Source organism: Dryobates pubescens, chromosome 8, assembly GCF_014839835.1.
Source record: "Dryobates pubescens isolate bDryPub1 chromosome 8, bDryPub1.pri, whole genome shotgun sequence".
In the NCBI taxonomy this organism is placed as follows: domain Eukaryota; kingdom Metazoa; phylum Chordata; class Aves; order Piciformes; family Picidae; genus Dryobates; species Dryobates pubescens.
Window position 1 is genome coordinate 12,539,405 of NC_071619.1, and position 27,770 is coordinate 12,567,174.

The following is a 27,770-nucleotide window of genomic DNA, read 5'->3' on the forward strand; positions in this document are numbered from 1 at the left end:
GGATTCAGCTCCTTAGGAAGCAGCACTTCAGTCTTTCTGTGCTTCAATTCGTCTAACATAAAAGAGGAAAGAGCACCACTCTGCCTGCAACAGCACTGGAAGCATAGAGCAAAGAGAACAACTCTGGTTGTACCTAGTCAGAACAAAGGCCCATCTACACTCAGTGTTCTGTCTACAACTGGTCGACATCAAGTATCTGCTGAAAAGCAAAAGGTCAGTCAGTGCTTTCTCATAACACTTTTCCAGATCTGAAATCCAGCATGATCCCTTTAGATGAGGGAAACTCTAGTGGAGTGTAGAAATAACACTCTCACAACATGACAATACCAGAACCACAGACCAGTCCACTCTTCTATTTCCAGAAGTCACAAGGGCTAAGCTAAGGTAACCACAACCATAAGATAACCCACAGTGCTGTTAGGAGGAGGAGGAGGATGAGGGACCCTGAACAGAATAGTCATCTGCAATCAATGCTATACCTGAACATAAGTGTAAAATTAAGGAAGCAAAGGGCTCAGATATGAAATTCTGAGATGACCTGAATGTTAAGTGGTTGCAGATCTGGCCACATTCAGCATGGGCAGATGCTCAGTAGAACAGTGATCAAAACAAACTCAGCAAGAGATTAACATCTCTAGATAGAGTTTGACATAGAAGAAGCAACAGAGGTAGTTTGCAGATAGAGCGGCAGGAAGAGGAAGCGTGGCCAAGAAATAGCTACACTGCTATTACAAACTAATGCAGCAGAACCCCCTGAGGCACAAACTATCCCAGCATCCTTGGACAACTCAACCAATTACTCAGGGACAGCACTTGCAGCTTCCTGTCAATCAGCCAACGCACCAGAAAACAAGACTGTTGCACCACTGCTGCAGCCTCCTCCCAGGGGAGCAGGGGGAAGCAATAAAAGCTCTGTCAACACCACTAACATGTTCCCATCCCTCTCCTCTGCTCTGACACGGGAGCACCCTGCTCACAGCTGTAACAATTCACCTGGCTGGACAGCTCCTCTGACCGCTGCCTCAAGTGCTGCCAAACTCCTGCTCCTGGCCACCAAAGCTCTGTGGCAGCCAGAAGCCAGCTGCTGGCGGGCTCCCATCACCAGCATCTTGGCACTCTACAGCTGTTTCCTCTTCTCCCCACGGCTCTCAGGATGCAAGCGTGAAAGCAGGCTGCGTTCTTAATGAGAAACGCCAGCTTGCCCGAGGGCTGGAGCGCATGCTGGCATAACCCAGCGCGCCCAGGATCAGTCGAGTAGGCCACTTCACTTCCAATCCTTTGCTTTCCTTATATAGTCCCCATCCCTGGGACTCGCTGTTCCAATCCACCCGCAGCCAACGGTGTGAAAATTGCAAGCTTAATGGAAATGCTAATTGCCGATACCAGAGCAATGCTGCCTGATAGCAATCTAGCGAGCACTGAGAAAGAAACCAAATTCTCCAACTTCAGTCACAGTTCAGATGAACAGGAAGATTTCTTCTCAAAAAGAAAAAAAAAATAACCAAACACAATAAAAAAAAAGAGACTCAACAACAACAAAATAATAAAGAAACCCCCACACACCCACAAGCTTCATTCCTCTGTAGGGGAAAGGAAGTACTGAGCTCAATTCTGTTCTGTCTGACAGTGCAGGCTCACACTGTTAATTAAATAGTAGTCTTGGGAGTTAAAGGTTGCACATTTTTGCATGGGGTTTTAACACAGAAAAGGAAGAGCATCTGGAGAAAGAGCAGAAGCATTGTGTGAGAACATGGAAAAACAGCAAAGTAAGGCACCCAGCAGCGCTGCTTCACTGAGACAAAAAGAGGAGAGGGATAAATCGCTGCACTCTGAATGCTGCAGCCCTTCTGTGCAGGCAAAGTGACTGCGAGCAGCGCTGGCTGTAACACTTCTGTCATCAATGGGACTGTTTCCCAGGAGAGATTATCACTCTATCTCCACTAGGTCACCATGATCTACAAACCACTAGAGATTCACAATCAAAACCTCCATTATTAGCTAGCTCTAGAAAAGGTAATTTGCAGGAGAGGGTAACATATCCAGGTAAGAACTGCTAGGCTGAGGCAGGATAACCAAAAGGTTACCAGACTTCTGTTCACTTAAATGTCTAAATCCCCCTTGTGCTCAGCTGAGAATGGGGTTGATGATGAATAATTCCCATCCTGATCTTACCAGGTGATCAGTAACATCCACAAATCTTGCATTATTCTTTTTCTCTCCACCAACCACCAGCATTTAAGTAAAGAAAACAGGCAACTCTAAGGGCTGTCAACTCCAACTACCCATTCCATGGTATGTAACCATTACAGCCTTCAGTTTATGTGAGAAACTGTTTTTTCCCAATACATTTGTAGAACTACTCTACCTCCTCTGAAACTTCACAAGTACTTGTGAACCTGTTGAATAGAATAGAATAGAACAGACCAGGTTGGAAGAGACCTTCAAGATCATCGTGTCCAACCTATCATCCAACACCACCTAACCAACTAAACCATGCAACCAAGCACCCCATCAAGTCTCCTCCTGAACACCTCCAGTGATGGTGACTCCACCACCTCCTTGGGCAGCCCATTCCAATGGGCAATCACTCTTTCTGTATAGAACTTCTTCCTAACCTCCAGCCTAAAACTCCCCTGGCGCACACTGAGACTGCGTCCTCTTATTCTGGTGCTGGTTGCCTGGGAGAAAAGACCAACCTCTGCCTGTCTACAATCCCCCTTAAGGTAGTTGTAGAGAGCAATAGTTGTTCCTGCCAAAACATCTGGCCAATATCAACTACTTTATTTCCATTTCAAAGACAAGGAACAGAGATAAACCTTGCTGGTCACCCATCTACAAGTAAAGTTGCCATAGACAAAGTTACATTGCACAAAATCTAAGTTAATTGCAATTTTAATGTTGGTTTACTAAGCCACTTGGAAATAAACAGTAATTCCAAAACCTCAACTTAATGACCCAATTCATCAGAAGACTAAAGGACCTCACTGCAGTCCTGGAGTTAATCATCTCTGCACTCAAAGTGCTAATACGAGACCTGTGAAGTCCTGTTCACGTCCTTCTTGGGAAAAAAAGAAGTCATAAGCACTGCTGAAACATTCTTCTGAGAAGAAAACATCCTTCCCTCTTTCAAGCATACAATACATTAAGAAGCAGGGGGGTGGGGAGGAGGAACAGGAGAGGCCTTGAGCACAAGCCCTGTGAGGAGAGGCTGAGGGAGCTGGGGTTGTTTAGCCTAGAGAAGAGAAGGCTCAGGGGTGACCTTATTGCTGCCTACAGCTACTTGAAAGGTGGTTGTAGCCAGGAAGGGGTTGGTCACTCCTCTCTAGCAACCAGCACCAGAACAAGAGGACACAGTCTCAAGCTGCACCAGGGGAGGTTTAGGCTGGAGGTGAGGAGAAAGTTCTTCACGCAGAGAGTCATTCGTCATTGGAATGTGCTGCCCAGGGAGGTGGTGGAGTCACCATCCCTGGTGGTGTTCAAGAGGGGCTTGGACGTGGCACTTGGTGCCATGGTCTAGTCATGAGGTCTGTGGTGACAGGTTGGACTCAATGATCTTTGAGGTCTCTTCCAACCTTGGTGATACTGTGATACACACCTAAGCTAGACACTAGCTCTTGTTCTACTGTTCCCCACATCAAAGAATGGTCCCAGGAAGGCACTCAAATGACGCAGCTGGAAAAGCAGATTTAGTTCCATTCTCAACAGTAAAGAAAAAAAAAAACCCAAACAACTCCATTTCCAAATCATGCAATGAATTCTAACCCCAAGCTTCTATCTGGTAAGAGATAGGTATGTTGGCCTATAAAGGTTTTAAAACGTTTGCATTTGTTCTGTAGTTGTCTTTACAGTTTACAAGCAGTGCAGTGAAGTCAGAAAGCATTCCTGCTGGAAGGTATTTGACATGCCAAGTCCTACTTCTTTTTCTTCCCAAAACAGTAAGTTCAAGTAGAACCCTTTAATAGAGGCAGACAGCCCTTCCTTGTACTCATCCCAGACTTCATTTTATGAAAGCATTTTACATGCTACACACAAGCTCCTGGGCCTTCTATTTTATCCCTTCACATGACCTTTCTGAGTTACCTTTGAAGATGCTCTGCTGAACAGATCATTCTCTTATGCTTGCAACATTTTGCCCAGGGAGGTGGTGGAGTCACCATCACTGGAGGTGTTTAGGAAGAGACTGGAGGGGGTGCTTGGTGCCATGGTTTAGTTGATTAGGTAGTGTTGGATGATAGGTTGGACTCAATGATCTCAAAAGGTCTCTTCCAACCTGGTTAATTCTATTCTATTCTATCCTCCACAGCTTAAAGCCATTTCTTTCTTTGTTATTATATTACAGAACTCTTGATTGCACAGAAATTACCATAGCAGCCTTATCTATATCATCAGCTGGACCCTGACTGCTTCTTCTGAAGTCTTAAGACTTCAGAAACATGCAGAAAGCAGTGCTGTCAGCTCTTGAGCCATGGCAGCATGTTCTAAGGCCACATGAGACATTCTGCAAGTTTGAAAGCAGGTCAAATTTTAGGTCTTTAATTCTTCTGCCTAAAATCTTTAAGTCATTTGCTATGTGGCCAAGCATCACTACAGTCTTTTAGACTCTCAGGGCAGCTAGTGACCAGGCATTTTACCAATGAACTAGACTGGCTGGTACACCAGTGTGCACATTCTGCTTCCACAAAAGCTGCAAGAACACAAGCTTCCCTTGCCAGGTAGCAGCTGTGGAATGTGACAGGGACAATGGGGTTAGAAATGAAGGGAAAACACTCCTCCACCTCATTTTCTGTCTGCTCAGCAACACAAACCAGAGAGATGAAGCAGACCTGATGAACAGCTGGAGAATCAGAAACGCCATCAGTAACAAACACCACCAGTAATTTCAGCCACAGAAACAACAAAGTGAAGTACAAGTGACTAAAGAAAATACCACCTTAAACATGCACTGCATGAGGAAGTGTGTAGCACACACTGGAAGCGCTGGGGATTTTTCCTCCCTCCAAAGTTATTCCTTCCTTATTTCCAAATGTTCCACAGCTGAATCTTTCTCCTCTTTAGTATTCACCCAAAAAGATTTTGAAAAGAATATTATCCTCACGTTATAAGGACACAAACTGGCCAAAAGGAGTCTATGAAAAAGAAAATGTACCCAAAAAAAGGTACATTTTGTCCGGTGGCATTGCCAAAGTCTCCTTTGAGAATCCTAAAACAAAAACAGAGAAAACTTTAACTTCCGGATAGTGCTACACATTTCACAGAATCATAGAATCAACAAGGTTGGAAAACACCTCAGAAGTCCAACCTGTCACCAACACCTCATGACTAACTAAACCATGGCTTCCAGTGCCACGTCCAATCCCCTTTTAAACACCTCCAAGGATGGTGACTCCACTACCTCCCTGGGCAGCCCATTCCAATGGCTAGTAACTCTGTGAAGAGCTTTCTCCTCACCTCAAGCCTAAACTTACCCTGGTGCAGCTTGAGGCTGTGCCCTCTTGTTCTGGTGCTGGTTGACTGAGAGAAGAGACCTTCTACCCTCTAACAGATCAACACCTGCTCCCAACTTGATGTCCTCTGTAACCTTACTATGGTGGACTCAATCCCCTCAATCAATAAAGATACTGAATAGGACTGAGCCCAGCACTGATTCCTGGGGCACACCACTAGTGACTGGCTGCCAGCTGGATGTGGCACCATTCACCACCACTCTCCGGGCTCGGCCCTCCAGACAGTTCCTAACCCAGCACAGAGTGCTGCTGTCCAAGCCATAGGCCGACAGCTTGGCCAGGAGTTTGCTGTGGGGGAAGGTGTCAAAGGCCTTGCTGAAGTCCAGGTAGACTACAGCCACAGCCTTCCCCACATCCACCAGGCAGTCACTTGATCATAGGAGGAGATCAGGTTGGAGAGGCAGGACCTGCCCTTACTTGAAGCACCTTCATTATGAAAGTGCATTCAGCATCTATCAAATTCACTGAGAATAGAATAGGATAGAATAGAATTAAACAGGTTGGAAGAGACCTTTGAGATCGAGTCCAACCTATCAACCAACACTATCTAATCAACTAAACCATGGCACCAAGCACCCCATCCAGTCTCTTCTTAAATACCTCCAGTGATGGTGACTCCACCACCTCCCTGGGCAGCCCTTTCCAATGGCCAATCACTCTTTCAGTGAAGAACTTCTTCCTAACATCCAGCCTAAACCTCCCTTGGTGCAGCTTGAGACTGTGTCCTCTTATTCTGCTGCTGGCTGGCTGGGAGAAGAGACCAACCCCCACCTGGCTACAACCTCCCTTCAAGTAGTTGTAGACAGCAATAAGGTCTCCCCTGAGCTTCCTCTTCCCCAAGCTGCTAGTAAGAAACTGCAGCACCTACGTTAAAATAATCTGGAAACCGATTTCAACACTCACAAATAGCAAAGCTCATTTTTCAGCCTACTTTGCATTCCATTACCCTAACAAATAGCTATTTGACCATTACTTATGATTATATTTAAGATTTTAAAGTGTGTTTTTTTAATTATCTACTCTTGCTATTGTAAGTGTATATTAGAATAGCTTTTCTGTTTCTTTAAACATGGCTTTTGCTTGAAGCAAGCCATAGCAACTGCAAAAGAAGTTCGGTGTGCACCCCCCCCCAAAGCTCAAAGTGAATCGCTCAAGCATTACTAATTTTGAGGTGGGAGGAGTTGAAGAAATGAGGTCTTTTTATATAAAAAGCTTAAATGACTCATGAAAATTCTTTTGGCATAGCTTATACATGCTTGACAACAACAACATATATAGCACCTTCCATCACTCAGACGCTGTACAAACTAGTGAGAGTTCAACAATCCAAGCCCAAACCTTACTGAGGAGACTCAGGGGTGACCTTATTGCTCTCTACAACTACCTTAAGGGAGGTTGTAGACAGGTGGGGGCTGGTCTCTTCTCCCAGGCAACCAGCACCAGAACAAGAGGGGACAGTCTCAAGCTGCACCAGGGGAGGTTTAGGCTGGAGGTTAGAAGGAAGTTTTACACAGAGAGAGTGATTGCCCATTGGAATGGGCTGCCCGAGGAGGTGGTGGAGTCACCATCACTGGAGGTGTTCAGGAGGAGACTTGATAGGGTGCTTGGTGCCATGGTTTAGTTGATTAGGTGGTGTTGGATGATAGGTTGGACACAATGATCTTAAAGGTCTCTTCCAACCTGGTCTATTCTATTCTATTCTAACCTTTATGACCAGCAAAATCAGCCTCATTTTCAGGTGGCAAGGAGCAGAAGAATAAACACCAAGCATAAGATTCTGCTGTTTCTGAGAGCAGGGAACTGGTTGCCACCAAGTTTCCTTATCAGCTCTATAAAGTACATTACCCTTGACACACGGTGTCTAAAAGTCTGAGGTACCTGGCATAACAAACAGTCCAGAAGATTTCCAGTTGGCCAAACTGTCTGTAAGGGAACAGGTCAACACAACCATACCCATCTCCAGTTTCTGGCCTTGGCCACAATTCCTGGCTAGTCACCAGTAACAGTACACTGTCACAGAAGAAAAACTGTGAGATTTTCTTCAGTGCTCAAAGGAAAGAGCCACATGCTAACCACAGATGACTGAACTGAAGCTAATATTCTGCTGAAAAGGTCTGCTAAAGAAAGCACAGTCAGCAAGCATCTCTGGATCTGAATGTCTACTCCACCTATCAGTAACTTTACTCCGTAATCATTTTCACATGTTAATCAAATTGCAGTTGGTTTTCACTCTGCAGCTCCACTAGTGATCTGCTATCTATTATCACATCACTTTTAGCTAGAGCCAACTTGTATATACTACTGTTCTGGATTAACACTACTTTTGTCACCTACAGATCTTCCTTTCTGGCAGTTCTGCTTCCAGCTCTCAAACCCCTGCATCATTCTCTGTCAGCTAAACATTCTTGGTCACCTAGCAAGCACAGAGATCTATACTGTACTGGGGGCCATGGTCTCAGCCCCTTGACTTCATACAAATTAACCTAATAGGGAAGTTAAGACTGAGTAACAATACTGCCCTTACATTGAGAAGAGCACACAGACGTCCCGAGAGATGGCAAACACCTGGCCCTGCTGCTTTTCTCTGCAGTCACTGCAACTTGAATTCCAAAAAGGAAACACAGGAACTTTCCCAAAGCTCTGCTGGCCTCCCATACTGAAGACAAAACACCCACCAAGGATAGAGCATCTATCCATCAGATGACACACGAGTGGCTTTCCTTAATTAGCGACCAGCTAACATTAGAATCAGTAAGTGAACAGAAGGCTCCACACACTGCTACTGCTGCCACCCACAACCTTTATCTCAGTTCCTCCGCACCCTACACCAACCACCTACCCCACAGTATTCCCTTTGTCGTCTTCTCCCCCTCAGTTTTCTGCCTGAAACGACTCTCCTCCTTTTACATGCCAGGCAGAATTCTCTGCCTTTCTTCCAGTATTTCTTCACACCAATTCCTTCTAACTTCTTTGTTCCACTCACCTCTGCTGGGGGACTTCCATTGCTATTATGCATGCTGCACAACAGGGGCACCGCTTCAGTCATCACACACCTTGTCATTCAATAAGCTAAGTGTGGGCTTGAAGACCTGTAAAGCACACCTGGTGGGGCAACCCCAGATCTCCGACCTTACAGTGAACAGCTGCTGTCTCCTAGCTGTTTCATCCAGCAGTGATAACTAGTTCTTCAATCCAAAATAAAAAGCCCAAAGGGGAATATGCTCGCATACAAGACAGAAATTAAGTCAGAAGTCCCTGCGCTCGGGTTTGGAATCATCTGTCAGTGAGATCAAGACCCAAAAAATAGCCAGTCTTCACATCAAAGGCAGCACCATTCTGGGTAATCAAAGAGCAGCCTTGACAGGGATAAGAGTTAATTGTGAAATATATCCCAAGATAGGACTAGCAATTAGCATTTTTCTGCCATATACAGCACTGCAGAAGTCGACACCTAGAGCAACCATAATGTGCCCTTTTACAGCTGCACATACTGTTAACCCCAGGGCCTTCCAGCCTGTATGAATCACCTAGCAGCTACTGAAGAGTCTCTTTATTCACCTCAGCATCCTGTAAGAAATAAATTTGGCACATTCTTACTGTTAATTTAATCCTGCATGACAGAATCTCCCCCAAAATGCAGAAATCTATAGTAAGTATGGAGCTCTTCAGCTATGTCAGGTCATCAGGTGTGCAGGTATTTGAGGTCTTTCACAGAACCTGACCAATCCCAGTTTTTTACTTCACTGCTTTGCCTCTGAGGCACTTTACATTTCCAAAGCACTATACAAACACCAGCAAATTACAAACAGCTAACATGAATATCCCATGAAGATACTGAATCTCAGGGTATAGCAAGGACTTTTAACTTTCCCCCTGTATAACAGGGAAAAGTAAGGATTGAAAGATGCCTAAGAGTGTGTTCTCTCAACTGTGGAACAGCATAGAATCATAAAATCATAGAATTGTTTGGGTTGGAAAAGACCTCTGAGATCATAGATTAGTCTGGGTTGGAAGGGACTTCCAAAGTTCATCTAGTCCAACCCCCTCCACAGTAAGAAGAGGCACCCTCAACTAGATCAGGCTGCCCAGAGCCCTGTTGAGCCCCACCTCGAGTATCTCCAGGGATAAAGCCCCAACCACCTCCTCAAGCAAGCTGTTCCAGTGCTCCACTACCCTCATGATAAAGAACTTGTTCCTAATATCTAATCTAAATCTGCTCTTCTCTAGTTTGAAGCTACTGCCCCTTGTCCTGTCACTGCAGGCTTTTGTAAGCAGTCTCTCTCCATCCCTCTTGTAGGCTCCCTTCAAGTACAGGAAGGCTGCTATTAGGTGTCCCTGGAACCTCCTCTTCTCCAGACTGACCAACCCCAGCTCCCTCAGCCTGTCTTCATAGCAGAGGTGCTCCAACCCCCTGATGAGAGACTCCAGCCCTCAAGACCTCTGATTCAGGCTGGAAAGGATCTCTGAGATCCTCAAGTCCAGCCATTTCACCCACTCTACCAAGCCTGTCACTACACCATGTCCCCAGGCACGAGATCCACACTGTTTTTAATCACATCTAAGGATGGTGATTCAGCCACCTCCCCGGGCAGCCCATTCCAGTGCCTTACAACCCTCCCCATGAAAAAAATTTGTCCCCACAGCAAAAGGCAGAGTATTTGAGACTTCCATGCTGACAATGTGTTGGAAAGACCCAACTCCACATAGCCAAACAGGAATGGATCTAGTTCACTGGTAACTGCTGAGAGAATACGACACGTGCCGTCAAGTGCAATTTCTATTCGCAGACGTCCACATCGTGCACGCTCTTCTCCTGAACTAGCACTACACTGCAGCCACGTCTCTAGCAGCTCTAAAGAAAACCAAACAGAAATCACTAACCCCTTAATTAGGGACACTCACTTCACCTTCTACAGGAATAATTTACCAAGTCTGAACAGGTCCTATGTCACACAAGGCGAAAACTTCATAAATGGAAGTGACTCAGATTGCCGGTTCATTTCCCCGCAGCTTCTCTCAGCCGTGCGGAGCCACTGAAGGGAAGTACTCAGTGTTAATTGAGAACAGCTTCACAAACCACTCATCATCACCTTTTCCAGAAGTCATCCTCTCCCAAATTTCCGATGGGAGCTGCATTACCCCAGCCAAGTCAGTGATCCAAGCTCTCAAGCACAGCTCTAGGAACACACAATTAGGGCCACGTCCCCTTGAATTTTCATAAACCTCTTGTTTAAGCCACAACACCTCAGGGATTAACTGTACTCACCTGGCAGAGCTACTTCGCTACTTACGAGATAAGAACAGAAGCACACAGTATACCCACAAAAGAAGCCTGTTAGGTCTCATCATCCATTCTGCTGCCCCCTTCCTCAGACCTCCCACACAACGACTGCATCATAAAAGAGTCCTACAAAGCCACGTCCACCAGATTATGAGTCAAACCCTGTAACACTTCTCTATCTTGGGATCCCAGTGGAATAAGCCAGTCTATCTACCATCAATGCAAAGGTCAGAGTTAAAAAGCCTGTCTTCCACTGACATTTCTAGGTTGCTTTCTTCAGAAGGCACTGCACAGCATGTGTATCCATCTCTCACAGTAAAAAGGAAAAGTAAGGTCCACCTCCCTTTACTCCAGAGCCTACCTCCCTTCTACTCACAAATACCTGAAACACTGCTGCAAAATACATTATTTCATTTCTCCAATCAGGTGAAGAGAGACTCAGGTAATGAAACAAAGACATTTGGATGCCATGGTGATCATGGCCAGACAAGAAAGTAAATTAGCTACTATTATGATAATGACCTGGCTTTCCAAAGGAGGCAATTTGCACATAGCAACTAAGAAGTAAACTAAAGATGCTTTAACAGAATTGCTGCTTGCTGTTTAACTCTGTAACAATGGAACAAGCAGTCAGACATCAAAGAGCCACCACTTCCACCAGTTTTCTATGTGACTGTTGCTGGAGAGGCAAAGTACCTGACCAGAGCTCCCTCCAGGTATAATGGAGCCTCACTCTGCATTTCTTCTGGTAGCACAGCAGCTTGTGCACAATCTGAATGCACCGGCTGGAAAAGAGAGAGAAGACAAAGGATTAATTATGTGGCATTTCCTGACAATTCTGCATCAAACCTGGAAATGTCTGAAATTAGCAGCAGGAAAACAGACAAACTCAAGGCCTACCAGAGGAGGATGAGGCTCATGGGTTTGGGCTCCTAAAGGGAAGCAACACCTGCAAGAAAGAACCAGACTAGACAAGGGGCCTGCATGCCAGTTTAAGCTCAACATGACTGAACCAATTACAAATACAACTTTCTTGTTCATATTTAATTAATAACCTCTCATTCTTTGCTGCCCTTACCTCAGGGCCTCATAAGCTCCACAAAAGGAGCTGCTTCAATTGCAGGCTCTGTTTGTATGAGATACTGCACTCAGATTTTGTAAAATCTGGACACAATGGAGCTTCTCACGTTTCTTTGACCCAAATGATGAGGCTAAAGGAAATGACAGCCAAACAGTAACATTTCCAGTTTGACTGAGGCATGTATAGAATAGAATAGAAGAGACTAGGCCAGGTTGGAAGAGACCTTCAAGATCATCGTGTCCAACCTATCACCCAATACCACCCAACCAACTAAACCATGCAACCAAGCACCCTATCAAGTCTCCTCCTGAACACCTCCAGTGATGGCGACTCCACCACCTCCTTGGGCAGCCCATTCCAATGTGCAATCACTCTCTCTGTGTAAAACTTCCTCCTAACCTCCAGCCTAAACCTCCCCTGGCACAGCCTGAGACAGTGTCCTCTTGTTCTGGTGCTGGTTGCCTGGGAGAAGATGCCAACCTCTGCCTGTCTACAACCTCCCTTCAGGTAGTTGTAGACAGCAATAAGGCCTCCCCTGAGTCTCCTCTTCTCCAGGCTAAGCAACCCCAGCTCCCTCAGTCTCTTCTCATAGGGCTGTGTTCCAAGCCCCTCACCAACTTTGTTGCCCTTCCCTGGACTCGTTCCAGCAAGTCAACATCCTTCCTAAACTGAGGGGCCCAGAACTGGACACAGTACTTGAGGTGTGGCCTAACCAGTGCAGTGTACAGGGGCAGAATGACCTCCCTGCTCCTGCTGGCCACACTGTTCCTGATGAAGGCCAGGATGCCATTGACCCTCCTGGCTGCCTGGGCACACTGCAGGCTCATGTTCAGCCTACCATCAACCAGCACCCCCAGGTCCCTCTCTGCCTGGCCGCTCTCCAGCCACTCTGACCCCAGCCTGTAGCTCTGCATGGGGTTGTTGTGGCCAATGTGCAGAACCCGGCACTTGGATGTGTTCAATCTCATGCCGTTGGACTCTGCCCATCTGTCCAGCCTGTCGAGGTCCCTCTGCAGAGCCTCTCTACCCTCCAGCAGATCAACTCCTGCCCCCAGCTTGGTGTCGTCAGCAAATTTACTGATGATGGACTCAATGCCTTCATCCAGATCATCAATAAAGATGTTAAAGAGCACAGGGCCCAGCACTGATCCCTGGGGCACACCACTAGTGACTGGCTGCCAGCTGGATGTGGCACCATTCACCACCACTCTCTGGGCTCGGCCCTCCAGCCAGTTCCTAGTTTAACTACATGGAAAAAAAAAGGTATTTCTGTGAACTTTCTCACTTCCCTTAAACAAATACTTTAAGTATGAGCTTTTGGATGGTCAAGAAGTACACCTGAGATCCCCCAATATATGTCCAGTATACTTCTGAAGTCTCCCAATCCTGTAGGTCTCTCAGTACCCCTAGTGTTCAAACAACTCTAAAGTGCACAAGTGAGTAAGTTATCCAGCACTAGCTATTATTAGGGATAAGAGAGAAAACATATACAAAATTGAATTAAGGACAACAGAGAAAATATACACAAAACTGAATTTGTTAGACCAAGTTTTTAGTTATTGCCATTTAGCAAAAATAAATTAAAAATAACAGAAGGAAGACCTCTAAAAAGGAAAAAAATCTTTTTTTCCCCCCTATCCTTTTATTTCTCAAAAGCACATTATCTCAGTAATATCAGCATCTCCCTGAAAAGACACTACTGAAAGCCAATGCCCATCAGACAAAGAGAGATCAAATTAAAATGAAAAACCCCACAAAAAACACTGATTGGAAGCTCTTCAAAATGAGATGAAGAGTTCAAAATGAGGCTCTAAAAAGCCTTGAGAAATAATATGCAGGAGGTATACATTATTCTCTTAAAACTCTTTAGATGATCCCAAAAATACCACAACAGGGGAAGGACTGAAGCCATCCTCAGATGACTATAAAGGTAAAACTATTTATAATAGCTGAGCATTGCACTAAGTGCTGTATTTTAAATTGGAGTCTCATAAATTAAACCAAGAAAAGGAAGCAAATCAGCTAAGATACAGACAGCTGTCTTCAGAGGAGGAACAGCAATCACTCTAGGAACAGAACTGCTAATGCTGATGTTACCAATAGCAGGCAGTGCCCAGGACCTTTCCACCTATGTATTTGCTTGGCTGTAAGACTAAAACTGACCTCTGAAAAAACAAACAAACAAACAAAACAAAACAAAACAAGAGCTGAAGGCACTGTCCAGAGAGAATATGGCAATGGTTGCTTGTGGTAATTACACTAGCTGTTACAGAAAACTAGTCTACAGACATATTTCAGCACTGAAACCCTGGGGTTGTATACAGTAGCATTCAGCTTTCTGAGTGAAAGCAAGGGATGGAAGAAAAGGGATGAGGAACATAACAGTCCTAGCATACTTGCCTACAGAGCCAGCTACCAGCCTATAGACTCCCAAAGCACACTGCTTTAGTTATGAAACTGCTCTAGTTAAGACATCCATCCTGATGGGCTGCTTGTGGTTTTCAGCTTCGTGCTGAGGATTCATAATAATACATGATGGACAAAGCAATTCTTGGCTGCTCTTGGTCAAAGCAAGCTGGATTTCTCTTTCACATATTAATATGCCCTCCCTTGAACAGCTTCCTACTGTCACCTTTTAAATGTATTGCAGAGAAGTACGATGCTCCTTGTGCATTCAGGACACCCACTTGGTCTGCAATAGCCCTGTCTACTACTGGATGGTTTCAGACAGGAGTGTAGTGAAAGGACTGCACAAACATGCTAGAATTAATGGATACAGATGTCCATTGATGGCTGCTACTGCTCACTGCTGTCACTCTCACAAGGTTTCCAGGTGCTATCTTACTTCTGAGCCCATTTCACACCTTTCTTGGGAAATTCCAATGCACTACACCCATCTACTAATTCTCTGTTATTAAAACAAAGACAAACACATCTCTCACAAACTCATAATTGAGCTGTGCAACCCTTGCAAAGGCACTATAGTTAGGAGGGTTATTTGGGCAAAATCAGAGCATGCTGAAAAGTTACCTTAAGGATAAACAGACTATATATCTTTATCTCTCCTACAGAACATAGTGCTGTTCAAGCCTTGGGGGAATTCAGTACTGTACAAACAGCCAGACCAAAGCTTATGATCTGTCTAAATCCTATTTCTGCCCTCCAAAGCAAAGCAGAACAAAGCATTCTAGAGGCCTCCTGGGACATACAGAGTGCTCATGTGTAGCCCTCTCCTCTCTTTTTCACCATTGCTAAGTTTTACTCCTTTGCTGACCTAGCAGGCTATTTCAGGCTTAAATCTCTCTCCCACTTCCCACATTGCTTCACATCAGTTGTCCTTGGTTTTTCAAAACTGTCCTTTCAGTTTCTAGACCAAGATTCACCTTCTGCAAGTTCAGAGATTCTTGCAATGACTGTTATTGCAAAACTTCCTTCAGATTGAAAAGCTCTTGGTGTTTGATCGAGCAGATTGAGAATTCGATCTGAAAGGTGGAAACTCATTTTGCTTTCAATCTTCTGGCACACAGAGCACTTCAGGAAAAGTTGCTGGAAGAGCTCAAGGAAAGCCATGCTGCTCCCCCATCAGCCAGAGAGTGCCATTTCAGCCAGAAAATCGCTCTTTGACCTGAATTCCACCCAAATTCAAACAAAGCCACAAGAGAGACACTTACACATAGAGATCCATAGGAAACTCTTTCATCATGTGTGTTACAATGAACTCCACCATCAAATCTGACAGAAAAGAAAATGATCAAGTAAGTTAACTTGTAGTAGACAACAAGAAAGTCAAGCTACCCCACCCACCTACTTCTACTGGATGATAGTCCTGCTTAGATGAGAGAAGTTCCCAGATCTTGTTTGTTTTAATGATTATTAAATACCCTCTGGGATTAAAAAGAAAGTCCTGGAAACTGAGGGCACATAATGTGATTTGCTTTGAGGCACTACTTCCCCATGTTTCCCCCCACTATTAGTCAAAGAATACACCACAAATCCTGATGCTTAGAAGTGCTCTCATATTAAAAGTCTCCTCCCTAATGCAAACTGACATTGAGAAGCATATCGTGGAAAAACATTCTTAGCAGAAACAATGCACAGCCCAGATGCTTCTCTCTGAAATAAACTCTGAAGCCAGTAAATAGAATCATTCTGTGATTCTGCTCAAAGATTGTAAACCTAGTCCAATATCAACACAGACTAAGCTAAGCTTCATTCAGAGAGACAGAAGAAAGGGAGAATGTCTCTAACATCTAAGGGGTCCCAGTGTGAGGATAAGAGGCAGAGCACAGAAATACAATTAAAAGATATAAGTTCCTATGGTTCAGCTAATGAACACTAACTGAACATGTGTGTGCTCTCTGTACAGCACAACTTCAGCAGAAAATGCTTAGCCCATGCCAGTGGTAACAGTTGTGAGATTTAACTTCCTAGGGTATTAAAAGTGCAGCAATATGGCTCAACAGTGACTGAAAACACTCCAGAGCAAGAGTGCATGTAAAGCGCAACGTTTCAATCGATTCTTCACACAAGTGTTTTCTCTTGGCTTCAACAACCACCTGTTTGAAAATGCTACTCTGAGATGGCTTCCATATCATCCATCTTAAGAGTCATTGAGGGATTCAGGCTCCATCCATTTCTGCACCCATTGATGCTTCTGGCCTCCACAGCAGCAAGTGTCAGAATCTAACCATACGTTGCACAACAAACTTTCGACCGAGCTTCGATTTCCACATGCAAACCCAACCTCAGCTACTGGCATTCCCATTGGGATTTTGCTGAGGAAAGGCTAAATGCCCTTCCCCCAACAAACAGCTGGGTCATGTCATGTAGGTTTGCCCCCACAACATCACCTAGAAAGTACTTGTGATCAATTGTTACTACACTCACCTAGAACTCAATCTGTTTATCAACTGCCCTCTCTATTGTTACTTCTCCAGGTAAAGGGGCACAGCAGGCTTCTGCAAAACTTACTGCAAACACATACAGGATTCCTTACTGCAGAGCAGCAAACTTGGATTTAATTCCCCTGTGAGGCAGACAGCTGTAGGGATGGACTACCCATTGCTAGAAATATCTTTGGTATGTAACTACCCTTCTTTAAGTCACAGAATCATAGAATTGTTAGGGTTGGAAGGGACCTCAAGGATCATCTAGTCCCAAACACCCTGCCATGGGCAGGGACACCTCATTCTACATCAGGTTGCTCAGAGCCACATCCAGCCTGGCCTTAAAAACCTCCAGGGATCAGGCTGCTACCACCTCCCTAGGCAACCTGTTCCAGTGTCTCACCACTCTCATGGGGAAGAATTTCTTCCTAACCTCCAATCTGAACCTACCCATTTCTAGTTTTGTTCCATTCCCCCTAGCCCTATCATTACCTGACACCATAAGAAGTCCCTCCCCAGCTTCCTTGAAGGCCCCCTTCAGATACCGGAAGGCCACAATTAGGTCTCCTTGGAGCCTTCTCTTCTCCAGACTGAACAGCCCCAACTCCCTCAGTCTGTCCTCATAGGAGAGGTGCTCCAGCCCTCTGACCATCCTTGTGGCCCTTCTCTGGACATGTTCCAGCACATCCAGGTCCTTCCTGTAATAGGGGCTCCAGAACCGGATGCAGTACTCCAGGTGGGGTCTCACCAGAGTGGAGTACAGGGGGAGAATCACCTGCCTCAACCTGCTGGCTATGCTTCTCTTGATGCAGCCCAGGATGTCATTGGCTTTCTGGGCTGCAAGTGCACACTGGTGGCTCATTTTAATTCACAAACCTCATGCTTCTGCTGCAGAACAAAAGGTGCTTTGGGAAGCACAAGCACACACCTACTCTAACAATACTCACCAAGCACTGCACACACCAGCGGGCGACAAGGCAGGTTCTTGTCTGCTGCTTTCTTCCTGTGTCTCATTGGCTTCAAACACACAAAGATGAAAGAAAAGCAGTCAGCAGAAGCTTGAAGTGACAATCTGTGTATCACTGTATTTTTCATGCAAATAGTACCATCAGCACAGGTCTCCCTTTGTCTTTTTCTCCACCTGTTATCTCACCTAAAGGCTGTGGCTGTAGTAAAAACTGTGCTTGCTTTTCAGTATACTGACCACTCAGGTTTTGGTTTTCTAGCTATGCAACTGGAGAATACTTACAGCCAGGTCAGGGTAGGAGTGGGGAAGAAAATAAAAAGGGAGAATAAATCAATCACACAGCAGTTCCCCTGCCTTGGTTAATACACTGATTTCCTCCTGATCCAGAAGTCTGATCTGAATGTGCAAGATCAAATGGCTCTGGTCTTTATTGTAACAGACCAGACAAGGCTAATTGAATGGCAAGTTTGTTGTTAAGTGGGTATGATTAGCATCCTAGTCATTCAAAAACCCTAGATTTTCCTGTCCTGGACTAGTGACACTTTGAAGCACTGCTTGCACTGTCAGGAGGTGGAACTTGCTGGTGCCACAAAGACAGAAAGCATCAAGTTAGTAGCCATTCAAGTTACTTGTAAGGACAGAACTTTGTGAACCAGGTAAGGACACTTTCTCCACAGACACCTATAGGAAAATGCTCTGGAATGAAATACATTCCTCCTTGAAGGTGAGTCACACCACCCCGGACAAAGCATGAGCCAAACTGGAGCACTCAGTGTTAACTCCAGCTGGCTGCTCATTTATCACATGAGGGCTAATGCCTGCTGAAGATCAAGGCAGAACACACTCTCTGCCAGTGATTTCCTTAGAGACTTTAAAATCCACAGCTCCTCCCCAGCTACACAGGCCTCTGAATTTACCAGCAGGGCAACCAGCTCTTTGTTCTTTGAAGGAGTGAGACGTTCTGAGAGCAATTGCAAAATCATTCCCCAGCTACTCGTTTCTCACAGTATTTCCACATGCCTGAGCAATGCAGGTTAGATGCCTATCAGAGTTTTCAACACACACAAACTCAAATCCTCTCTGTTCTCATCCCAAACAGAAAACAGAGCAGGTGGAGGAAAAGACTCACCATCTTGTGCAGGTTTACTCGAAAATTCATGTTGTCATCATGGAGAAAAGCGTTAGCATACTGATCCTGTTGAAAAGGGAAAGAAAAGGGAGGAGCTGTGAATAGCCACACAAGTGGCCAACACCTTCCACCTGCCTCTCAAATCACATTCACTTCAGTGTCAAAACTCCCAACAAACAGCTAGAAGGTTACAAAGCCACCTGTCACCTCCTCTTGTCCCAACCACAGAAGAAGTAAACCCCTCGTGATGCCAATTTCCCTTTGAAGTCTGCATCACTGCTTGTTCTGTAAACCATTTCTTTTCTGTTCTCCTCTTTCTGCTCATCCAAACTCTGGACAGCACAAATCACAATGTGAGGTGGTGCTCCAGCACACGAGTTCCTGTGACCATGTGTTTGAAGGTTTATATTGGCATTTTGATGGGACCACCATGCCAGAAGTTACTGCAGTACTAGCAGGTAGGTTTAATAGCTGCCCAACCCCCCCACCAAAAACTCATTCTAAAACCAGCTGTAAATCAAAGTGATTCCTTCAGGTAATGCACCTCCAGGTTGGGTAATAAACATAACTTCCCTTTAATACCATAACCAAACCATGCTCTTGCTGTGTGGAAACAGCATCTTGTACTATCTATGCGTCCACCTGAAGAACTCAAGCAATGCAGATGATCAGCTCTCAGGCTGCATCCTGAAGAAACATGACTTCAGAATCCTTACACTGGCTATCAGCATCACTGCTTTTTATTCTTTGTTAAGAATGAAAGGTCTTTACTTGCAAACAAGCAAAATCCAAATTCCACACATACTCAGTCACCACCCAGGACATCACTCAAGCCATTAGCACATACTTCCCATGAGACAGGACTACATTCAGCCAGGACTGCTGGCATAGCTCTGTGATACCACTCTTCTACCTATCATATTTTCTACTTAGTCTTGCTTGTAGAGACCTACACCAGTGCAGCTTTCCTTCAGACTTGTTTACATTTTAGGCAGATGGGACATGGCATTGCCCATGTTTACCATGAACAGCACAGAGCTGATAGCCATTAGCATATTTCTCATCTAAAAGCCACACCACAAGGTCACCGAACAGCTAAGAGAGCTTAGGTTCACTCTTTTCTCTCTTCATCCCTGGGAGCTGGCTGGCTGTGGCAGTTTTAGGCTGATGGCTAGGAAATTTTCCACAGATTGAGTAGAAAGTAGTAAAATGCAAATGAGTTACCATTGGATGCAAAAGAAGAATAATGATATGGTCTAAGTAATCCTATTGGTCTGATAACTAACATAAAGTTAGTGTATAAACTAACTCCTTTTTCTTTCTTGGTTCTCCCTCTACCAGATGCTCGCTGGTGCTTTTGCTTAGCTGTTGCTGACCTTGGCTGCATTTCTCTGTTGTGGCTAAGTACCAAAAAGCTACTCTCTCCTCTTCTCCTCTTTCTTTTTCCCCTTGTACAGGGAGGGAAGGGAGTTGAGAAGGGGAAGCTGTTAGCAACCCCCCATTCTGTCCAGGGGGGCTTCTTGTGTCATTTATGAATTGCAAATACATGTAAATATTGTGTATTTGGTACATATTCATTGCATTCCATATTTCCAGATTGCTTGCAAATAAAGCTTCATTTGCTTCCCTATGAGCTGGTCTGGCAACTGTATTCTGGGGGGGTAATTTCAACCCACCACACTAGCCCAGATAAGATGATCCAAGTTTCAAGTGAACTTTACCATTAATGCATCAGGTTTATTAGCAAAACATTAAGTGCCTGAGGTCCTCTCTGCTCAGCACCACTGTGGGTCTTCAGCTCCTGCTCAACAGGAGGCAAGGGATGTACATGCAGATAAAGCCCTGCAACACACCATCTGTTACACAGCTTCACACAAGAAACCTACCTCTGCTATGCATGTCAGGATAATGAGACAGAGCTTTCCACTGTGTAGCCGGTGCTCATCTGCAAAGAAGAGAAAAACAAGCCCTCCATGAGCCGCACAAGCCTAGCAGTTCTGAAGAGCAAGACAGCTGCTGCAGCAAGCAGAGCTCAGTCTTGGAGATGCCTCATATTTTTACTTCCTCCCTGATAGCTAATAGTCTTAACTACTCCAATTAAGCACTACTCACCCTCCAGCCTGCCCACTAAATTCCACCAAATTATCACCAGTCTGTGCCAACAGCAAAGTTTCTGATTTGAACCTCCAGCTACCAGTGGGGCTTCTGTCTCATTTAGTCTTAATTCCTCAGATTTCTATATGCTGGGGTGAGCCCCTTTCTGTCAAAGTAGAGATACCTTTTTCCTCTCTCTTAGATAAGATGGAAGGAAAAAGATCACCTTTGCTTTGGCAGAGGCATAGCACGGTGTAACAGAATGACTCCTGACATTGTGCTCTAAGTCCTGAGTTTTAACCCCAATACTGAGAGACGTGACCTACCTCACCCCACGCACATCCATGAAAGAAGCAAGTGTGCAAAGACTTAGCATTTTAAGCCAAGGGAGTTCCACCCTGATCATGTTCTGCAACTTGTTATTCACCCTACAGCTTCAAGCAGCTTTTTCCCTGAATGACAACCAGAGAGCTGAAAGGCTAACAAATAGAGAGGGACTCAGGCAGAAGAATGCAGGCAGAAGGGGGCCTACAAGAAGGCTGGGGAGGGACTTCTCAGGATATCAGGTAGTGACAGGACTAGGGGGAATGGAATGAAGCTGGAGGTGGGGAGATTCAGGCTGGATGTGAGGAGGAAGTTCTTCACCAGGAGAGTGGTGAAGCCCTGGGATGGGTTGTCCAGGGAGGTGGTTGAGGCCCCATCTCTGGAGGTGTTTAAGCCCAGGCTGGATGAGGCTCTGGCCAGCCTGATCTAGTGTGGGTTGTCCCTGCCCATGGCAGGGGGGGTTGGAACTAGGTGATCCTTGTGGTCCCTTCCAACCCTGACTGATACTATACTATGATACCATGATTTGTGTTATTTAAAACTCTTCTCTCTTAATTTCAACCTTGAGAAAAAAACAAACTATATAGGTACCTACAGTCACAGAGTAACTTAGGATGGAAGAAACATCTGGTGGAATCCTTGCTCAAAGCAGGGCCAGCCAAGACCAGGCTGTTTAAGTCACTGTCCAGTCAAGTTCATTGAAAAGCCTTTGTTGTAAAAACCAAACCACTTACACCACACACCTCCAAACCCAGGAAAACAACCAAACGAAAGACAACCACCACAACATGTTTACAAGTAACTTCAGAGGAAGTTTAAAACTGCACATTCCTGAGACCTCTACCAGATTCTCTAAACCAGACAACTATTAAACCTGCCATCCCAGACATCTGCCTCAGAATCACTTTGGAGGAGAGGGAAACTGGAGAGTCAGACCACTTTCATACAACTCAAAAGACAGCATCAAACTCCTTGCAGGTCACTTTCACAAACACTTGGCTAGTTAGTCTGTATATGATAATCTCTAGAAACACAGAGAAAGGGCTTAGCTAGCTGTTCTGTCTAGTTTGAAGCCTCTTGTTTTCTTTTCTACCCTGCAGAGGGACAGGTATTTCCTAAGAAGATGTGCCCTGAAGTGTGCTGATTTCATCTTGCTGCACTAAGTAAAAGGAAGAGGAATTTTGGAACAGGAGAGTTAAAAGTTTCCCCTATGTCTCCTTATCTCAGCTAAAATGCTTAAGTGAGAAGTTTTCTATTTCAGCAAACCAGGAAAAATGGCCTCAAAGAACTGTGAGTCACTGGAGCCTTATTATCTTGCTATTGTAAGGCCTCCCTGTATATTTTTGTAGGTGCAGCTAACACTCCTCTCTCAGGAGACTGTGCTGTGAAGGCTCCTGTTTCACACTAAGAGCTCTACCTTTCCTCGGTGTGTTGTGAACATCATGCCATTTTCAGCACTTATGAGGCAGCTATGCAGGCAGTTCCTCACACAGACACTTCATGCTTTCACAACACCCTTTATCAAAGGAACAAAGCAGACCACCTCCTATAGGAAGGTGCATCGGTGTGTGAGCCATATTTTACAGGTGGGAAAAAAAGATGCAGAGTTTTTGTTTCTCCCAAGGCAGCTGCCTCTGGCTGACACAAGGGAGAAAACGAGAGGATGATGTAGTAAATGCAATCTATTAAATTATGCTCTCTGGGACAGGACCAAAGCAACTGTCTAGTCCTGATGTGGAACAAAGCAGCGCCCCCGCCAAGGTCCCACCTGTCTCATGACACAGGGAGTTTCATTCTTCTCTTCTTGCTGTACTGGCATCACACAGAATCACAGAATCAATTAAGTTGGCAAACATCCTTTAAGGTCATCGAGTCCAACCATTAACCCAGCACTGCCCAGTCCATCACTAAACCATGTCCCTAAGCATCATATCCACAAGTCTTTTAAATACCTCCAGGGATGGTGACTCAACCACATCCCAGGGCAGCCCATTCCACGCTTGGTCTTAAAGGGGAAAAGAAAAAGCTAAGCAGGGGCCCATCTATCATCACAATATAGGGACAGGAATATACCTACTAGAACTAGGAAGCACTGGTTTGGAAGGCACACCTTTTTCAACCAATCAGTCAGTGGAGCTCATGCCACACACTACCATGACAGCAAGAAGATTAAGTCTCTCAGCCACACAAGTTTCAAATGTTATACAAGGTAAGATCAAAGCAAAGAAAGAAACATTGACTCCTGTCTCATACCACAATAAACTCATCTTTTGCTGGCTTCAGTAAGGAATCCCCTCCAATACATTTCACTCCATCTGAAACTAATACAGCTTGGCAGCTCCTGAGGCCCCACGCAGGCTTTCCATATTACAGCAACTAATAAGTGCCGAAGTTAAATGGAACACAAAGCACAAAACTGTTCCATCAGTGACTTGGATCACCAAGACAGACTCTGAGGAAAGCAAATGAGAATGATGAAAGAGCTGGCAGGTCCTCCTCATGTGTGCTATCTGTAAGAAATGACTGAGCAAAGATTGATGTGGTTTTAACTTACAGACAAAAGCAAGATGCAACACGAAAGAAAACTTCAAACGCGTAAGGGCTGACACAACGAAAGAAGTCATTCTCAGTATCTATCCTGGAGAGCATAATCATTAACTAGTTTAAATCACAGCAAAGATTTTAGGCAGCACATGAAGCTTTCTCACACAAAGGATATGGAATGGATAGCTTAAAAATTATGTTCCACTATCAAGGTGTTTTCATCCAGTCTGTTAGTTACCTCCCCAAGAAAAGATAAAGGTAAACCTAATCCTGATCCTGCCTTGGTTTTGAGGGGTGCACTAGATACTTCCATGAAGTCCCTTTGGTCCTCGTTTTAATTATCCACTTCCTCCTCAACTAGCCTGCACACTGGAAAAAGTAAAAACCCAAAACAGCCAGGCACAATTTCACTGCAAGCTATTAGGTAGAAGGAAACTCTGTGCCTGCTCTCATATTCAGTGACAAGCACTCATGAAGTGTATCATAGCTCTGCAGCTACCTATCTATTTTTACTCAGTTGTTACATCTAACTTTAAAGCAGAAGTCAGTAATAAGCTGAAATACAGTACAAAGATCACTTGTTAGGTTCACACTGTGGTCCTGCCCATACAACCACTGGGCATAATAGCATAATACCCTTGGGTACCCTGAGCAGGAGATGAAGCAATGCTTCAACCTCAGCAAGCTGAAATTAACCCCCTTGAAACGATCAGAAGAAACAAAAAAAACACAATATGGAAATATATCTTCTCAAGCAAATTACTGCCAGCACAGTGCAAGTTCCAGCTGTTCTCTTTGTAATTTATGAGCTGCCTGTTTTAAACAGCAAGTACCAAAGGACAAAGGAAATATTTCATCCTAATGCTGAGCTTTGCCTCCTGTGTCAGTGCCTAAATGTTCTCAAAAACACAATTCTCTGGTAGATGACTTCCCCTCTCTGACAGCTTGGAATCAGATATGCTCATGCATCCTGCATAGGGACAGGCTTGATTATTGGGTACTAATAATTATTATTATTATTCTTACTACATTGTTTCCATATTCCACATCTCTCCTGCCAGCATCAGGTCTCTCCAAGTCTCATAGCTCTTATCTTGCAATAGGAAATCATTTCATGTCTCAAAAGGTAGAATCTTCCATCCTCTAAAGGGACTGCAGTTAACTTCTATTTCTGGAGTCACTAGACATGTTCTTACTCCCTCCTGACTTAAGAAGCACTGCTTGCTGCATCCAGAGCTGCATCAATAGAATGTATTTACCTTTTGTGTCCTGCATCACAATCGAGCTGTACTTCAAGAAGGTTATCAGTAGGTTGCTCGTTTGCACATCAGCATCCAGAGGTAGCTCTGCAGAACTTATGACTGGAACAAAGCAGATAAGACACGTTTTACCCTCTGCAAATACAAGAGATAACTACAGAGAGAAACAAGTCACAGACTCACAGATCTGGGATAGGAACATCTTATTTGCAAGGTCACCTGACCTCCTCCTCCCTGACTGCACAGCCAAGATTTTGTTTTGAGGATTGGTGAAACTCTCCCAGAGACCATTTCTCCTGATACAAGGATAGGTTATGACACCCAGCAAAGTGCTACCCTTCTGTCCCGCCTCCCCGCTCCCACCCCGAAGGAGATCAGCCTGCTGTTTTAGCACTCATGGACATTCCCAGACTAGGGAGCTCAAGATATTCTCACCAATATCCAATTAATTCTTACAAGCAACACAGCTAACATTCACACCGTTCTGAGTTTTGAAGAAACAGGCCCAACAAAAACCCATCTGAGTTTCAGCAGTATCGGACTTTCAGTTCCAAAAGGGCCACATCAATTCCATTCTCTCCTCTCCCAAACAGCTTCTTTTGCAGAAGCAAGACAGTAACATAATAATTACTGCATGACCAAAATGTCAGAAAAGAGGTAGAAAGAGCAGCTTTATAAAAATCAGAAGCAGAAGCAATCATAGCTTGTGCTGGAGAAATCACAACATAGCAGGGAGCAGAAATGTACTTTCCATACCTGCAGCAGAACTGACATTTCTTTAAGATGCCCTCCTCGTTACCACCAGCTGCACTTTTAACACCCAACACTGGACATCAATCTGCCTTAAGACTTCACAAGAAGCTATCTCAATTATTCAGCTAATTCCACAATGTGCCTCCTGCTCTCTTCCCATGCACCATCTGAAGCACGGCGCTTGAGCTGTCAAACCCCTATCAGGTAACTGAGCCAAAGTTGCCTGCAAGGGCCATTCTCAGCCTCCTTATTCAGAAAGACTTGATGTGAAATATTGAAGTAGGGGGAAGATAAGTAGGGAATAGAACAGAATAGAACAGAATAGAACAGAATAGAACAGAATAGAACAGAATAGAACAGAATAGAACAGAATAGAACAGAATAGAACAGAATAGGTTGGAAAAGACTTTTGAGATCATCAAGTCCAACCTATCACCCAACACCATCTAATCAACCAAACCATGGCACCAAGAACCCCATCCAGTCTCTTCCTAAACACCTCCCAGTGATGGTGACTCCACCACCTCCCTGGGCAGCACATTCCAATGGCCAATCACTCCTTCTGTGAAGAACTTCTTCCTAACATCCAGCCTCCCCTGGCACAGCCTGAGACTGTGTCCTCTTGTTTTGGTGCCGGGAAAACGCAGCATGCATTTGCCTGCAGATCCTGTCAGGTAAGTCTGGTATCATTTGAGATAGATTAGATCAGGAAAAAAGAAATTCAACTTTTTAAAAAGAAATCACTAAACTGATGGGGCTAGTCTAGGAGGGCCTCAGCAAAGCATTTAGTACAGTTCTGTATGAAGAAAAAACAAATTGAGTGAAGCAGACAGGTGGGAACCAACACAGACATTTTAAGTACATCAAAGATGTAGCAAAGGAGAAGCAATCAGAGAAATCATTAGTCTGGGAAGAAGCAGCTACTTGAATTCCTTAGGTGTCAGTTTAGGGAACAGTGGTCTTTTTTTGCAAGTAACCTAGGAACAAGAATCAGTTGCTTCCCAATGGTCTGCTCATGGCAGGAAGCTGGGATATGTAAGCACAGAGGAATAACAGTCTGCACACAAAGAGCAGGATGAAAACAAGGACCAGATAATAAAGACAAGATGGAAATTCAGCAATGCAAGTCATAGGGTCAGGAATTCAGGGATGTATTTCTATGGCAAGCTGAGAATTCATCAGCTGCAAACCACTGCAATAGCATGGCAGACTATCAGCTCATGAGATGAGTTACCAACACAAAGCACTGAAGAGTGTGGTCCCACAACATACAAAGAAATGCACTTCCAGCAGAGACAGGAACACAGGAATGCCCTGCACAAGGTGCTGGTGAGATTTCATCTCAAACACTGCACATAACTATGCTGATCCCAAGTTCAAAGAAAATGAACTTATACCTGAATAATTTTAGAGGAAAGCTGGTAAGCTGATCAAAAGAACAAAGTGCCCTTCTCCTGAGATAGCAAAATACACAGGGGAGTGACCCAAGATGTGACAAGGAGCTATCTGTGTAAGGTTAACACCATGATAAATGGGTATAAACTGACAAGAAATACAGGTTAGAAAGCTGGAGGTTTTTAACTGAGGAACAAGATGCTGAAGCTGCCTCCCACCAGGAACTATTGGAAAACAAATTTAACAAACTATGAGAGTTTGGTAAGTGTAAGGTATTCTGCGATGATGGGCCTGCAAGCACAAAGCACTAGGTTATTCTCCAGTTCTATGTGCCTGTCCTGACATGCCTATAAGCTCAAACTCAGATTTCCACATGCAAGAGGTCATAGGTGGCTTGAATTACAATTGCCAGAAGGCTCTCTGTCCTCTCAAGATACAGAGATAGCCTAAGATGGGACTCCTTTTGCAGTAGAAAGATCTGCAGACTGCTAGGACACACATGGTATGAGCTACATTACCTCTTTTCCATTTATCCTCAGGGAATGCTCAAGTC

At 44.6% G+C, this 27,770-nt stretch overlaps 1 protein-coding gene across 1 annotated transcript in view; it reads right to left on the bottom strand.

The window, feature by feature from the left end:
- Positions 1-27,770, bottom strand: part of ARMH3 (armadillo like helical domain containing 3) — a 66,923-nt gene that overhangs the window by 11,924 nt on the left and 27,229 nt on the right. The window contains exons 14-19 of the mRNA XM_054163611.1: positions 25,070-25,171; positions 20,735-20,793; positions 18,849-18,914; positions 17,700-17,769; positions 15,538-15,598; positions 11,482-11,570 (exon numbers count right to left, since the gene is read on the bottom strand). Of these exons, the coding sequence (XP_054019586.1) occupies positions 11,482-11,570; positions 15,538-15,598; positions 17,700-17,769; positions 18,849-18,914; positions 20,735-20,793; positions 25,070-25,171 (447 nt within the window). The remainder of the gene's footprint in view (positions 1-11,481; positions 11,571-15,537; positions 15,599-17,699; positions 17,770-18,848; positions 18,915-20,734; positions 20,794-25,069; positions 25,172-27,770) is intronic.